Here is a 14,100-nt window from a genome sequence, read left to right on the forward strand (position 1 = left end):
TTTCCCGTAGACATCCAAATAAAAACAAATAAAGCAAAAATTGAATGTCGATCACGCTGTGTCTTATCTTAACTAAATTGTAAGCCGCCTTCCACGCTCTGAGAGTCTTACAGCTGGCCCCGTGCATTCGGGCCATGGACTCCTCCATCAAGACAATTTCTAGTAATGAGTTAGCCCACTGTTGCCTATAGTCAAGGAATGTGGTGGTTAGCTTACATTATTAATGCATCCACTTTTTAAAGAAGGAATACTTTAAGTCATCATCAGGATTCTAAAGAAAACATTAGTAAATATACCAGATTACAAAATATACAACCACTTTCTCCTCTAAATTTTGTTTGCCTTAATTACTGGTTTCGAATTTATCTCAAAGGAAACACCGCTCCATTATGATCTATCATAATCTGTTCGGAAGTCAGGTACACACATTAAATAGGATGTGTAGCATGTATAACTCTAAGGACATAAACATAGTGATAAGTCATCTAAAAAAATGGCAGAATAATTTCAAACAAACTTACATGTGTGGTAGCAGTCTCAGACAAACGATTTGAAGTGGACACACCCAGCCCTTATACAGTATATAACCTCCGCTTCTCTGATCTCATCCCCTGTGCATTGACGGATGAATATCTCCACTCCTGGTCTCGTAGAATTGGCATTCAAGCTTTTTGAACACTTGACTCTGAATGATATAATTTAACATAGTCTGCGTTGATTGGTGATAAAACACCTGCATCAGGCTCCTTCAGTCTTTGTGGCAGAGGTGTTGCCCTCTTCGAAAATCAGGTCATGAGTGCGGATGAGGACAGTTAAGGGTAAGAAAATAGGTGATATGTCATGATTGAGTCCACGTACCAGTGATTCACAACAACAGAACTAACCCAGAGTCTATGTGGTTTTCCTGTTGTTCTAAGTATTGTTATTTATGACAGCATCCAGGAAGAGGAATAACCACATTGTACTGAACATACTGTATTTAAGCATGTCACTGCTGAGTTATCAATGATAGATTTGACCGCCAGTGACTTGGACAGGAATATGTATAAACAGTCTAACTGATCAGATTATAGTCCATTTTGAAGGTTGTAACACCAGCACTGCTGTTGGCTGTAGAAGAGGCGGTGGCAAATTTTAGCAGGAAAGGACATTTTGATTTGATGTACTGGTTTGAAAGTTCAAATCAGGCATTTTGGCTATTGATCTTTTGGACATTCACTGTGAGATGGTTTCAAAAACATGGAACAGTGGTTTTATTCATATGCTCGAGTTTATGTATTCATTCTCTTCAACACATATAAATCGTTATAGGTCAATCATGGATCACCATATAATGTATGTGATGTGTGGTTGTGTTCTATTAATAGAATAAAAAAAAGTAGGAGGACACACATTCTATACAGTTCATAAGCTTGCAAAATCAAACATTGTTTGTTTAGAAAAATGTATTATTTACTTATTGTCTCGGCTTTAGATCGTGATCAATCCCAGATGCAAATGCGTGATGTGAAAATGACAACATGCCAATGAATGTGACATTTGTTTACACACCAAACACAGACAGTCCATAAAGCCACTTCCACTATTTGTATGAGCAAACATGCCCTTTGCCTTACAGACGGTGCCAATGCAGGTGAAGTGTTTCTTGTGTTGGCTAAAATTGGAAATATGCTTTATGAATAATACTGCTGACTCATGTTTTATCCTTTATGCACTTGCAATGTATATTCATACATCTTGGGGGAAAAGAAACATGGGGGGTTCTAAAATCTTTTTAAAATCTAAATGTATGCTCACTGTTAAACCGAAAGGTAGAGCCAGCCAATACATCTTATAGCCACAACTGTTGAGAGACTAAGGAGAGTATTTGTGTTGTATAAATGTTTATACTGACCATTATTGTTTCTGCTCTAAGGCGCAGTTGGTTGTCATTGTGACTAAAGAGGAGAGATCATGATAATAAGAATATATAATGAAAATAACCACGTTGATTTAAAATATTCATTTATGTATTAAAAATATACTTTAAATGTAATCATATCATTTCAGCACATTGTGACACACATTTTTGCATTTAACTGATTTTAAATTAGTTTGTTATGCATAGAATATAGTATGATATAAAAATAAAGAAAATAATTACAACTTTAAATTCACACAAAATTCAAATCCTGGCTCCATTTCCACCAGTTACAGTATACAGAAATTTGTGTGCTCTGCAAACACATGCAATACAGCGCATTCAAACACAACTAGAGCTTTAGAAAATAAGATGATTGACATTTGCTTTCTTTAGGCCTACGACATCAGCTACACGTTCCAGGTAGTGCCCACCTGAGTTAGAAGTAGTTGACCCTTCAAGCAAAATTAGCTCTAAAAATACAGTAGGGTGATAAAGTGCTTAATAAGTTATGATGGTACACATCATATGGTACACAACTGCACAATACAGTTTACCAACACAGTAAAGACAAACCCATGAAACATCTTTCAGAAAGCAGAACGTATCTTTGGCTTTTACACCGCATGGTGTAAACAAATAGACAAGGCATGGGTCTCAAATCTATACTACAGACATATTTGGTACTAGCAGTGTCATACTTTTTTAGTTGGTATACAAGATTGTATTGCATACAATCGTCCTCACATGAAATTACACGAGGCGTGTGCTCACAGATGTTTGAATCTTTGCCAATTTCAAATTTGAAAATCTCATAAAAAGTAGTTTTCCAATCATTTATTACTATGTTTCTTTGTTTTGCGAGCTGTTGCACCATCTTTCCCTCATCTGTGAGTAAATCCTCCATTTCTGTTATGTGTTGCGTTGTGTGCCCATCACACTTTAATTTTTTTAGTATGGATGCTGCCATTTTAAATATAGTTCACTTGATCATTTATCAGGTATGAACATAGCACATACTCACTTATAAATTATAGCCAGGACTATAAATTGTGCAGTTGGGATACGAGGAAGATGTTTTTTTCCATGTCCCCAAAAATGATTATCAGATTGCTTGGAAAGCTTCTAATTTTACATCATCCAAGAAAACTTTAGACTTTGAGAGATATAAACGCCAACGTGCAACACCACATGCTCATTGACCCACCTGCCTCACAGACCTTCACACAACCTGACACTGAAGCAATAGCTAAATGTTTGCTCACGCCGCTGAGGAACGACCTTGAGTTCATATGCTGTTAGAGACATAGTTACCCAACTGATGAGCCGACTTGTGTAAATAATACAGTCGAGATGCTGATCAAACATATTTCAAGCTGCATGCAGCATCAGCTGTGCTCAGACTGAACTCAGGGCACATTGTGCCTGTTCAAACCCTCTCAGGTCAATCACAAAACTGCTGGGTGTAATTTAAGAAAAGGTCATATAGTGAATACAATAAAACTCCATATGAACATTGTGTCACAGGTCGACATAAAAAGACTGCATTAGTCAGCAATAATACTCAACTGGTTCTCTTTGGTATTTAGCCCAAGATGACTTTATAGTTGCACTTTGTCATCATGAGTTGAAGAAGAAGGCACACTTTAAATCAAGGATATCTTTCATTGTTTTAAAAGCCTTGCTTTAAAATGGCATTATTTAGTTAGGCTAAGAAAAGGTGCAGAAAAGTCATAAAAAAATATATCTGCTCCGTAAATTAAAGTATTTCGAGTATATATTGAATGTGGACAAAGTGACTATTACATAAAAAAGCGGTCAACTCTGCTCCTAATTTCCGGAGATCCAAAAAACACTTTACTTTGGACTGAATCCCAGCAGCAATTGTGAAATACAAATAAATAACCTACATATGACGAAAATGAAAATAGATTGCATTTAAATCTGAAATGTATGCTACAGTGAAGGCTTTATATTAATCTCTTTGTATGTTTTGTGTGACGTATGACGTAGTCTGCCATATGTTAAGGTTGCTTAGTTTCTATCCTCTCTTTAATTAATGCCTCTGACATTTGGATTAAAAAGAAATGCGTCTGTATTCAGACTCAGTGTATAATCTCATTTAGATTCACTCAGTTGGCTCTAGGCACTCAACATTTTCTCTCCAATCAGCTCATTACTTTACTGCATATTTCAAGACTTTAAAATTAAATTAACAAAATATGATGAGTGACAAACTGTGATTTCGTAAAATAGAATACAAAAAAATATCTTTGTCTACTATTTCCCTCATGTAATATTAATTTTGAAACAATGTTAACAATATAGTCATTGTTTCTGTGTGCAAACTGCTAAATGTCTATTTCAACACATTTGTGTGTCTAATTTGGGACAAAGCAAACGTGTTAATTCTACTTTTTAAGTAGAAGTAACAACATATTTAGAGTTGGTTGTCCCAATTTAGACATACAAATACCCACATTTTCATCTCCTCTGTTCATGTGTTATCTTTCTGTCTGTCTACACACAAACTTAACTCTTTAAAGTGTTAAAACAAATCAATGTCTTTCAATTCTCTGTCCTTTTATGTGCATCCACAGGACTCCACTATCATATCAGGGACGTCCGTTTTGACAATGCTGTGCTGGGAGTTGAAGTACACCATGGAGAGTGGCCTGCGCTCAGTGGGAACACAACATGAAGATGCAGCTGTGTTGATGCCGTTGACTTTCAGCTGGCTGAAGACAGTGGCGTGGAAAGAGGATGCTATGCCCGGAGAGCCAGCCAGATGCTGTGGGCACTGACCCATGCAGTAGTTCATATGATACCCCTCAGGTGCAATGATCCAGTCGTGCCACTGGATATCCTTGAATTTGATGTAGAAGTCTTTCTTGCAGCACACGCTCACGTTGTCACCGCAACTCAACGAGCGCTTCCTGAGCGTGTGTTTGGAGCGGTCGTCACGGAGACGCACCTGTGCCACCAGGAAGGGCTGGTTGGGGGAGTCAGAGGAGCCAGCTCCGAGGGAGCAAAGGTTCTTCCCGTCCTCATCGCAGTTCACCTCCAGCCGCAGCCGGCGCTGGCCTCCATCCAGGAAGGCCTGCAGGGTGCGAGTGATAGGGAAGGTGTGCCAGTTACTCTCCTGGACCTCCAGCATCTTCTCCATCACCAGGGTGCGGTTGGAGGAGCCGGACACCCCGCCTTCTGTAGAGAGGAAAACCCGGGCTGAGAGGCGGGAGTCTCGGTGAGGGTCCTCAGAGGAGCGGGCGTAGATCCACAGAGAAGACTGGAGCACCTGGATGCTTTGGCCACGTTCCTGCAGGAACTGGAAGGTAAGACCGAGGCTGGTTGCATCACCACCCTCTGTTTCATCATCTATGGAGCAATGACAAGAACAACACAGACAGTTAATATTTGGGAAATTTGGAGTCACCTTTGTCACACAAGCACACTGGGGAATCATTTCAATATAAGTTCAGAACAAGGCAAGTTTATTAATACAGCACATTTCATACACAAAGGCAATTCAAAGTGTTTTACATATATAAAAGCAAGATAAAATAGCACAAAGTGCATAACATAAAAACGAATAAAAGAATATAAAAGTACAAGTTAAAAGAAAAAAATCAAAAGGATAATAAAACAAGCCCTGCAGAGATGTACTTATGATTAAATCTAAAAGGTGATGAGAGATACTGTAAACCTAAGTTGTACATTCTATGGAACAGTACAGCAACCTAAAGTAGTTAACAAGGTACACTGAGTCCCTGACCTAATTTCTGTCCATTTTACGCACTGACTGTGCATAAAGCTCACATCATGCACTGTTTAAGGTGCCATACAGGGAACAAAAACAGCTTTACAGTGTAAAAATGTGAATACCAAACTTACTTAGATCTGCAAAGCTCACTATTTCATAGCCTTGATCTTTGGTAGTAGGTATGCTGTTTTCTAGTTCAAGTGTGCCATCCTGTCTGACGCTCCCTGAGTGGAGTTTGCGCAGCGCAGTGAGGAGAGCCGCCCGAGGAACCGTGTGAGTGATGTTTGGTCTCTCCTTCAGGTGCAGCTTGTCCAAAAGTTGCCGCTTGACGATTTCTATCATCAGCCTTTCCTCTGCGTCTTTCTCCATCGGCGGCAAGCCACAGGACGCGCAGCCCGGAGAGCCACTGACCCAGAGACCCTGAAACACCACGGGGGCCATAAACAGAAATAAAAAAGACGGCTTCATCTTCGACTCTGAAGTAAAATAAATGCACTTTTGTGCTAAAGCAACAAATAAAAACTCTTCAAATCCTTCTTTTCACGAGTTGTTCTTTGGAAGGAACAAGTTTCCCCAAGTGTTGTCAGAGGTCCTGTACTGTTGACAGCTGGACAACGTGAAGACAAGAGTTGAGAGAAAGGAATGGTGTTTTCACGCTCCCGATGGTGAAGATATCTGGGGTAATCCACCAAAAGTGGTGACACGTTGGAGGGATGCACCAATGAGCGCATCGGGGCAAACGAGGAAATTACTGGCAGAGCATCAGTGCGTACTGCTCTCACACACAACATAACACACTCACACAACACAACACAACACGTACAAAACACGCACCACACGATTACATACACAGAGAAGAGATGACTATAGTTGCGCACGTAATCATTAAACCGTATGACAGTGACGCGCCTACAGAACCTTGCTCGTTGCTTTGCATTAACAAAGACGTCTTTGATATATTTCAGGATAAACCGGGTATAATAATGTCGTCATCTAAACTGATCGCAACAAGTAGTTTCTGAGCAGGATAGGCAGCATGCCACCACTGCTGATCAAAGTTGAAATGCAATGCCCTTTAACCCAGTTACAGAATATACAGGAGCCACACAAGAGACACCAAACTATTGTAGCTCCAAAACGTGCAAAAGTGCTGGAGGCTGCGAGGCGGGAGACTGGTATTTGAAACACGTTCCGTCATGTTCCCTTCAAGGTGGCATAATATATTATAGACTATTGTAAAACGATGCCTCCTGTGTGTGTGTGTGTGTGTGTGTGAGAGAGAAGAAGAAGAAGAGGGCCAATGTCTCCCTCTGCAGTTGCCCGTACAAGTCTTGTCTGTTCAGGTTCTCACGGTTTGTGCGTAAAATAGTATCCAAAATAGACCAGTTCACCCAAGTTGCACAGCCTTTGATGGGCTTTAATGTAGGCTTTTACCACTGTGAGTTTGCTGAAATGACATGGTTGCCCTTGATATACAGCATGCTAAAGGTTTACAGCACACAGACTGACATACAAATGATACGAATTCCAATACGAATTGGAGCCTTACAGTTGCTCTTATATAAACATAAAGAAATGTAAGGAAATATAAATAAATGAGTATGTAACATGAAAATGATGTACATAATGCTACAATATAAACACAATATATGTAAAATGAGAACATATGAAATATGTTCAACAATGCAATACGTTATAGACTACCATTTCACAAACTTGGGTAAAAAGCCCTCTACAGCTATGCACCCTAGGAACAAATAATTCCTTTCGAAATCAATTAAAAGCAAGCTATGCCTTCGGAAATGGACACATATAAGACAAGCTGCATTGACAATCAAATTTTCGCAGATCTTGTCCTGAAAGTGTACCATTAAAATATAGAAGTTATACCAGTTGTAGGTTATTTATAGTGCATATACTGTAGGTTGTATGTTTGCCTTAGGGTTGAATATGAGGTTGAGCAGACAAGGTCTTACTGTGGCAGAGAAGTACTTGCCTGCCGACATGTGGGGAACTTTTAGAACTACAACAAACTTGTATTGGTGCCTTTGGATAATGTGTAAAATACAAGTGTACAAATTAAAGGTATAGAAAAATGCATTTCACTCAACAGCCACCTAAGGTTGAAAATAAGGTTGTATTTTTGATATTCTATATTCATTAGACCTGGTGAGATATTTTGTAGAAAAAAATGTGCCTTCATAAAATGCTGCAGTGGATTAACATTCATAATGCCAATAAACCTTCATTCCAATCAATGAGGAGTATTGTCATAACTGGAGACAAAAATGTCACCTTAATATATATAAATATATATTAAGGTGACATTTTTGCACTGTCAATATATAGTGCTATATATATAAAATATATATAATATTAATATATAAATATATAAATATATATATATTAATATATATATATTAAGGTGACATTTTTGCACTGTCAATATATAGAGCTATATATATGTATATGTATACATATACATATATATATTTACACAGATAGCCCTATATATTGACAGTTTATATATATATATATATTAAGGTGACATTTTTGCACTGTCAAAGATAGAGCTATATACTGTATATGTAGATGTATACATATATATATATATACACATATAGCCCTATATATTGACAGTTTATATATATATATATGTTTATATATATATATTAAGGTGACATCTCTGCACTGTCAATATATAGGGCTATATATAATATTAATATATGTATAAATATATTAATATATATAATATTAATATATATATATATATATTAAGGTGACATTTTTGCACTGTCAATATATATATATATATATATATATTTATATATATTAAGGTGACATTTTTGCACTGTCAATATATAGGGCTATATATATAATATTAATATATATAAATACATTAATATATATATAATATTAATATATATATATATATATATATATATATTAATATATATTCAGGTGACATTTTTGCACAGTCAATATATAGAGCTATATATACATATGTATATGTATATATAGCCCTATATATTGACAGTTTATATATTTAGAGTCCAGAGTAACATTAGAGAATAGGTAAACAACTATAAACGTTAGAGAATAGGTAAACACAACTTTGCTGGATCGTCTGAACGTCTCTCTGTGAATGTGAATAGTGAATGTGCAGTACGCCGCTGACGTAAACTGTCGGTTGAGGGGAGAAAAGTGACGCTAACACACACACACACACACACAAGCCGGAGCCGAGAAGAAGAAGGGGGAATAGCGTTTTGTTTCTTTTTTCTTTAATTTGTTCTCCTTTTATTCTTTGGGCGTTTTGTAGTTGTAATTTCGCTGTATTCTCGCTGTAAGGAATTCAACTGCCCTGCTCCTCTGAGCTAGTGCTATCTATCTATCTATATCTATACAGTTAACGTCCCCATGCCGCTGTCCCCTCACGCGGCGCTGTTTTGACAGTCCGGCTCTCAGTGAACCAACTGAAGCTAACAGCTAGCAGCTAGCTGCAGCTACATCACATACTAGCATCGGTAAGTCATTCTGTTGGCTAACCGCAGCTAGCACCTCCTAGTTAGAGAGCTGACAGTGCTAGTGCAGGTTCATAACAAGGCTCGCATTACTGTAAACATATATGTTACTGTGTTGTAATATAAACGTTGTTAACGTAGCGTTGCTAACGTACATTAGCTAGCGAGCTAACATTAGCTAGGTGGCTAGGTGCTGTAGGTGGCTAATTATACTCACCGGAGCTAAGCTAAGCTAATGCCGTGAGCTAGCTATTGTTAGCGTTGATTTTCAGTCAACTGGCTCTCACCATATACTGCCATCTGTTCTCTACAGACACACAACCTGAAGGATTCCTCTTCACACGGACTCAAGACACACACAACGGTGAGCTGAACCTTTATGATCACTTTAATCGATGATCCATGATTTCTAAGTCAAGATACATAACAGTGGCGTTTAAAGCACCATCTTTAAAGTCCGCGTTTCTCCATGCCTGACACGAGATGGCCATGTTCACATTTTATCCTTCTAATCTTAGTAGGGAGAGACGATACTGAAACTGTGTGAATGAAGTGATTAGCTCATTATCTGGTTGAATTAGAAGGAAATGATTGGGAATTGTTTGTGTTGCAGTCACGCTTAAAGAAGCCCACCTTAGCTGGTGACAACAATGTGTTATTTAAGCCAGTACACCCCCATGGTGTGTGTATGTTTGTGTCCATTGATGGTCAGAAACGACAGCAAACAAGGTGTAGATGTGATGAAACCCGATGTTGAGCTGATTTTAGGAAGCATTAGAAATAAACTACTACTGTACAGACTGCACTACTGGCCTGACACGAGATGGCCATGTTCACATTTATCCTTCTAATCTTAGCTGGTGAGACCTTACTGAAACTGTGTGAATGAAGTGATTGGCTAATTTATCTGGTTGAATTAGAATGAAATGATTGGAAAATTGTTTGTAGCTGTTTGCTGCAGTCACGCTTAAAGAAGCCCACCTTAGCTGGTGACAACAATGTTGTCTATTGCCATTACACCCCCATGGTGTGTATATGTTTGTGTCCATTGATGGTCAGAAACGACAGCAAACAAGGTGTAGATGTAAACCCATAGTTTATATTAATTATTGAATGTTGAGCTGATTTAGAAAGCATTAGAAAACAAACAACTACTGTGCACACTACACTACTGGGCTGTGTTTATTGCACTATTGCATTGTAGTTTACATTGTGTTCTTAAACTTTCTTATCCATCCTCCAAACTATAAGGCAATATTTATTGTCTAAGGCCTTGGCTCAGTGAGCCATAATTCTCCTTTGACTTATTGAGATAACACAGAAACAAGCCTGTCATTCATTTTGAGTTCTAATCCATAGTTTGTAAAACACACATTTGCAAATAAGAAGTGAGGGTTGATGAGAAAACCATGACAAATGGCCATTGGTCTTTATGTCTTGGCTTTAGATCCACATTTTGATACTCAAGCTGTAAATAGATGGCAAGACTGTTGTGTCAAACTAGGTGGGATCACAGCACAGACTGTCAGAGCTGTGATTCAAACATCTGCTCTGGGAAAACAGCATGTGTGTCTGAAAAACATAAATATTCATTACAATTGGCCTGTCATGTGATGCAGTGAGTGAAGTGGCAAGTGGCAGGCAAGGGCTGCCAATATACTCACATTTGATGTTGAGATTGTCTTGAAAATGTCACAATTTGTCGGTTCCTTTGTAGACTGATCTGAGTGAGATTAAGGACTAAGGTTAAGGAGGTACCCTTCCTGAGCAATGTCAAATTGTTGGTGTAAGGGTAATATCATTGAGAAAAGGCTTATCCATAGTAAGATCTGATGGAGGTGAGTCATTGAATCAACAGTCTGCTGTTGCTAAGGCCAGCAATGAGAAAGATGGCGTATCCCGCCTCCATGTCAACATGTTTCCCCTTCCCTGCAACTTGCAAATCTTTGTGTTACTATTTATCACATTGTGAGGCATCAATTGTTGAAAATAATCTTTTGTGTTGAGTGTATGAATTGATGAAGAGATTTCATGAGTGTGCTTTTTCATTTTTTTTGGTTTGCAGCATACATGACTATAAACAATACTTTATTCATACACCAGTAGAACATGTGAGTTTATGTGTCGGATGTAACCGACTTGCTTTTACTGTATTCACTTCCTACAATCAAATATTTATACAAGCCAAGATGGTCGATGCAAAAGCGATTTTAATACTGTATTTTACATGGGGATGTAATTGAAATGGGCAGCTATTATCCGATAAAACATGATCCGTTTTTTTATTTGTCGGCGAGATATCCATATCTTCTTCTGTCTCTGAATCTCTGTTTGCAGCAGCATAAGCAGAAGAGTGGCTTTTTCTAGAGAGATTTGAAGAGCTATTTATAGATCTCTGCCAGAGCACCAAGCGTGGTGCTGTTGCTGCTGCTCCCATCTCTCTTCTCTTAACCACTCCTGTTTCTGTTTCTCTGTCTCTCTCCATCTTTATTTGTTATCTCTTCTTTTCCTGTTCTCTTTGTTTTCTGAGCTCCCTTTTCTCTTGATGTCTTCCTTTGTCACTGTTTCTCAATCCTGTTTCCATATCTTTCCTTCATTGCTTGCTTTGATGTAAATTATTGATCAGGGCAGAAGGGAGGCGACTGGTTGCATGGCCGTAAGCCTGGCCTCAGACTGGGTATAGCTGCCTGACTGACTTAAGTGTAATTGCTGCAAAGCTGGAGGGTTTTCGCATTATAGTTAAAAGGGAAAGATAACAGAAAATTTGTCACATGTTAAAGTTCACCATTGGATTATAGGATCCAAGCAGGGGTTGAGAAAGTGTCGGTTTTGTTAATAAATCAACTAACACTTTTAGAATTAATATCTATTGACATAATGCAAGAGTTGCTTTATTGTTTTGGGTCAAAATAAGCCTCGTTCAACTCATTCTAAAACATAAATTAGTAAGAAACTGGTTATGTCCAAACATCATATTTAGTGAAGTCCTGTTTTGGTCTTTTTGTTTGTCTGCTGTGTAAATAATAACCATGTTCCTAGTGTTTCCTTCAAACTCTACCTCAGTTATACGCTGCGTGTAGAGACTGCAACATCTTGTGATTGTGTTCACGAATGGTTTATCTGTGGTATCTTTGGCAACTGATCCTTGCTCCACTCCTCCCCTTTCTCCTTCCTGCTTTCTAAGCCCTTCGCTGTCTTCTCTTACTGTCCTTTGAAAGAGGCTACCTGACTGCCCAAATGCAGAAGAAGCTGCTGGACTTGGTTTGAAGCAATAGGTGGCATTAGTGCATAGTGGGGGTGGAACGGTTCACAAAATTCACGGTTTGGTTCATATTACGGTTTTATGGTTGCGGTTTTTGGTTTGGTTCGGTACATTTATGTTACAGCGAGGAGGTCATGTTCTGATTTCAACATGCTTTTCATTTATTTGGCAAAAATAAATTAACAAATGTTTGCCTTAACACAAGTATGGCTTACATAAGGAACATAAACACTTCTTCATTGTCAAATCTTAATTGAAAGAATAGCTCTTCAACAGTAATTAATGCAAACAACAAATGCAGCTTTGTTATTTTCATATAAATATCATGTAATTATAGACTAAGGCCATCAACATAAATTGAAGCATAAGCTCAACCAGAACTATACTAAAAATAAAAAAAAGAACAGTTTAACATATGTCTCAATTCCCTGATTATCAGCTCTTAATTGAAAGATTAGTTTTTCCACTCAAAAAGTGCAGTATTTGGAAAGGAATACGGTTGGATTTCTGTGCCACTGTGTTATTTAAAAATGATTAATAAATATAAAACACATTACAGGGATTATGCTGCTGGAATTACTGTGTTGCTTAAGTGTATAGCGCGGCTCAAATAACGTTACGTTAATCATATACTGAAATCCAGCGTCCTCCACGATTGCATAAGGCTGCATATCTTTAGCTATAAACCTCCCCAATGCTTTAGTTATGTTTTTTACCCTGTCTGAGTCTGCTTGTAGAGGCTGTTTAAATGCTGAGGGAAGAAGGAGTTGCTCTTTCCTACCCGACTCTCTCCTCCTTGCGCTATCAACAGACACACCGGGGTGATGTCTCCATAAATGGTTCATCATATTAGAAGTATTGCCGCTAGCATAAACCATACGTGTTGCAGAGTGCTTACACAGTCGCCGTTTTATCCACCACTTTTTTCCCATCATTTTCATAGGTAACACTAAATCCGTAACTAGGCTGCCTATGGATGGAAAATGAATTTCAGTGCAAACTGACAATAAAGTTGTATCGTATCGTATCGTAATGCTCCCATACAGCAGAGCGAAACGATACTGGTGGATCCTGTACTTTATCTTGTCCACTCGCCATTTCCTTAACTGACTGACAGCCGCACTCTGCACTTCATCTGACCCATCTGAGAAGGAAGCTGGGTCACGCTTCATCAACGCGTCATATCTACAACACATGCGCAGTAAAGCTGGTCTGCCCTCGCCAAAATTGAGCCAATAGCAACGCACGACCGCAGCTTCAGTTACACTGCGCATATGTTATACCCCATACCTCAAGACCCATGTCCGCCCGTGTCCCAGCCTCCTTCCATAGGCCTTGATTTCTAGTGTGACAATAAACAGGAGCCTAACTCTAACCAAACGGTTCGGATTTTTTACCTGAACCATTCCATCCCTAGTGCATACCATCCCCTTTATCCCAGTCATGAGGCCAACCTGAGACAAACCTTTTTCCAGGGCCATGCTAGGATTGCAGTCATTGGTTGGTTTCTCGTCTTAACTTGGCTAGGTAAGATAGAAGGTCAGTTGTGTGCTAAACGTCCATCCATCCATTTTCTGTACAGAACTCTTATGTCTTGCAGGATCCACAAATCTTGACTGTCAATTTGAACCAAAGACCTTCTTGCTGTAAGGTG

The 14,100-nt window shown here is 38.6% G+C and overlaps 2 protein-coding genes across 15 annotated transcripts in view; one reads left to right on the top strand and one right to left on the bottom strand.

Annotated features, from left to right (window-relative positions):
- Window positions 1-1,987: 1,987 nt before the first annotated feature.
- LOC119498262 (inhibin beta B chain) lies at window positions 1,988-6,481 on the bottom strand. Its single transcript, XM_037786953.1, has 2 exons — window positions 5,792-6,481; window positions 1,988-5,275 (listed from the first exon to the last, which is right to left on the bottom strand). The coding sequence occupies exons 1-2, from the start codon at window positions 6,126-6,128 to the stop codon at window positions 4,485-4,487; spliced, it is 1,128 nt and encodes a 375-aa protein (XP_037642881.1). The 5' UTR covers window positions 6,129-6,481; the 3' UTR covers window positions 1,988-4,484.
- Window positions 6,482-8,860: 2,379 nt separating this feature from the next.
- LOC119488123 (R3H domain-containing protein 2) overlaps window positions 8,861-14,100 on the top strand; it is a 65,840-nt gene continuing 60,600 nt past the window's right edge. For all 14 annotated transcript variants that reach the window (XM_037769444.1, XM_037769529.1, XM_037769494.1 and 11 more), the window contains exons 1-2: window positions 8,861-9,187; window positions 9,498-9,548. The gene's annotated coding sequence lies outside the window, so the exon portion shown is untranslated. The remainder of the gene's footprint in view (window positions 9,188-9,497; window positions 9,549-14,100) is intronic.

Source organism: Sebastes umbrosus, chromosome 1 (assembly GCF_015220745.1).
Source record: "Sebastes umbrosus isolate fSebUmb1 chromosome 1, fSebUmb1.pri, whole genome shotgun sequence".
Classification (NCBI taxonomy): domain Eukaryota; kingdom Metazoa; phylum Chordata; class Actinopteri; order Perciformes; family Sebastidae; genus Sebastes; species Sebastes umbrosus.

Excerpts from the sequence above, each read along its gene's own strand:
- LOC119498262 (XM_037786953.1), bottom strand. The coding sequence starts at position 6,128 with ATGAAGCCGTCTTTTTTATTTCTGTTTATGGCCCCCGTGGTGTTTCAG. Across the intron at positions 5,276-5,791 it reads AGTGAGCTTTGCAGATCTAA|ATGATGAAACAGAGGGTGGT; the intron begins GTAAGTTTGGTA and ends ATTGCTCCATAG.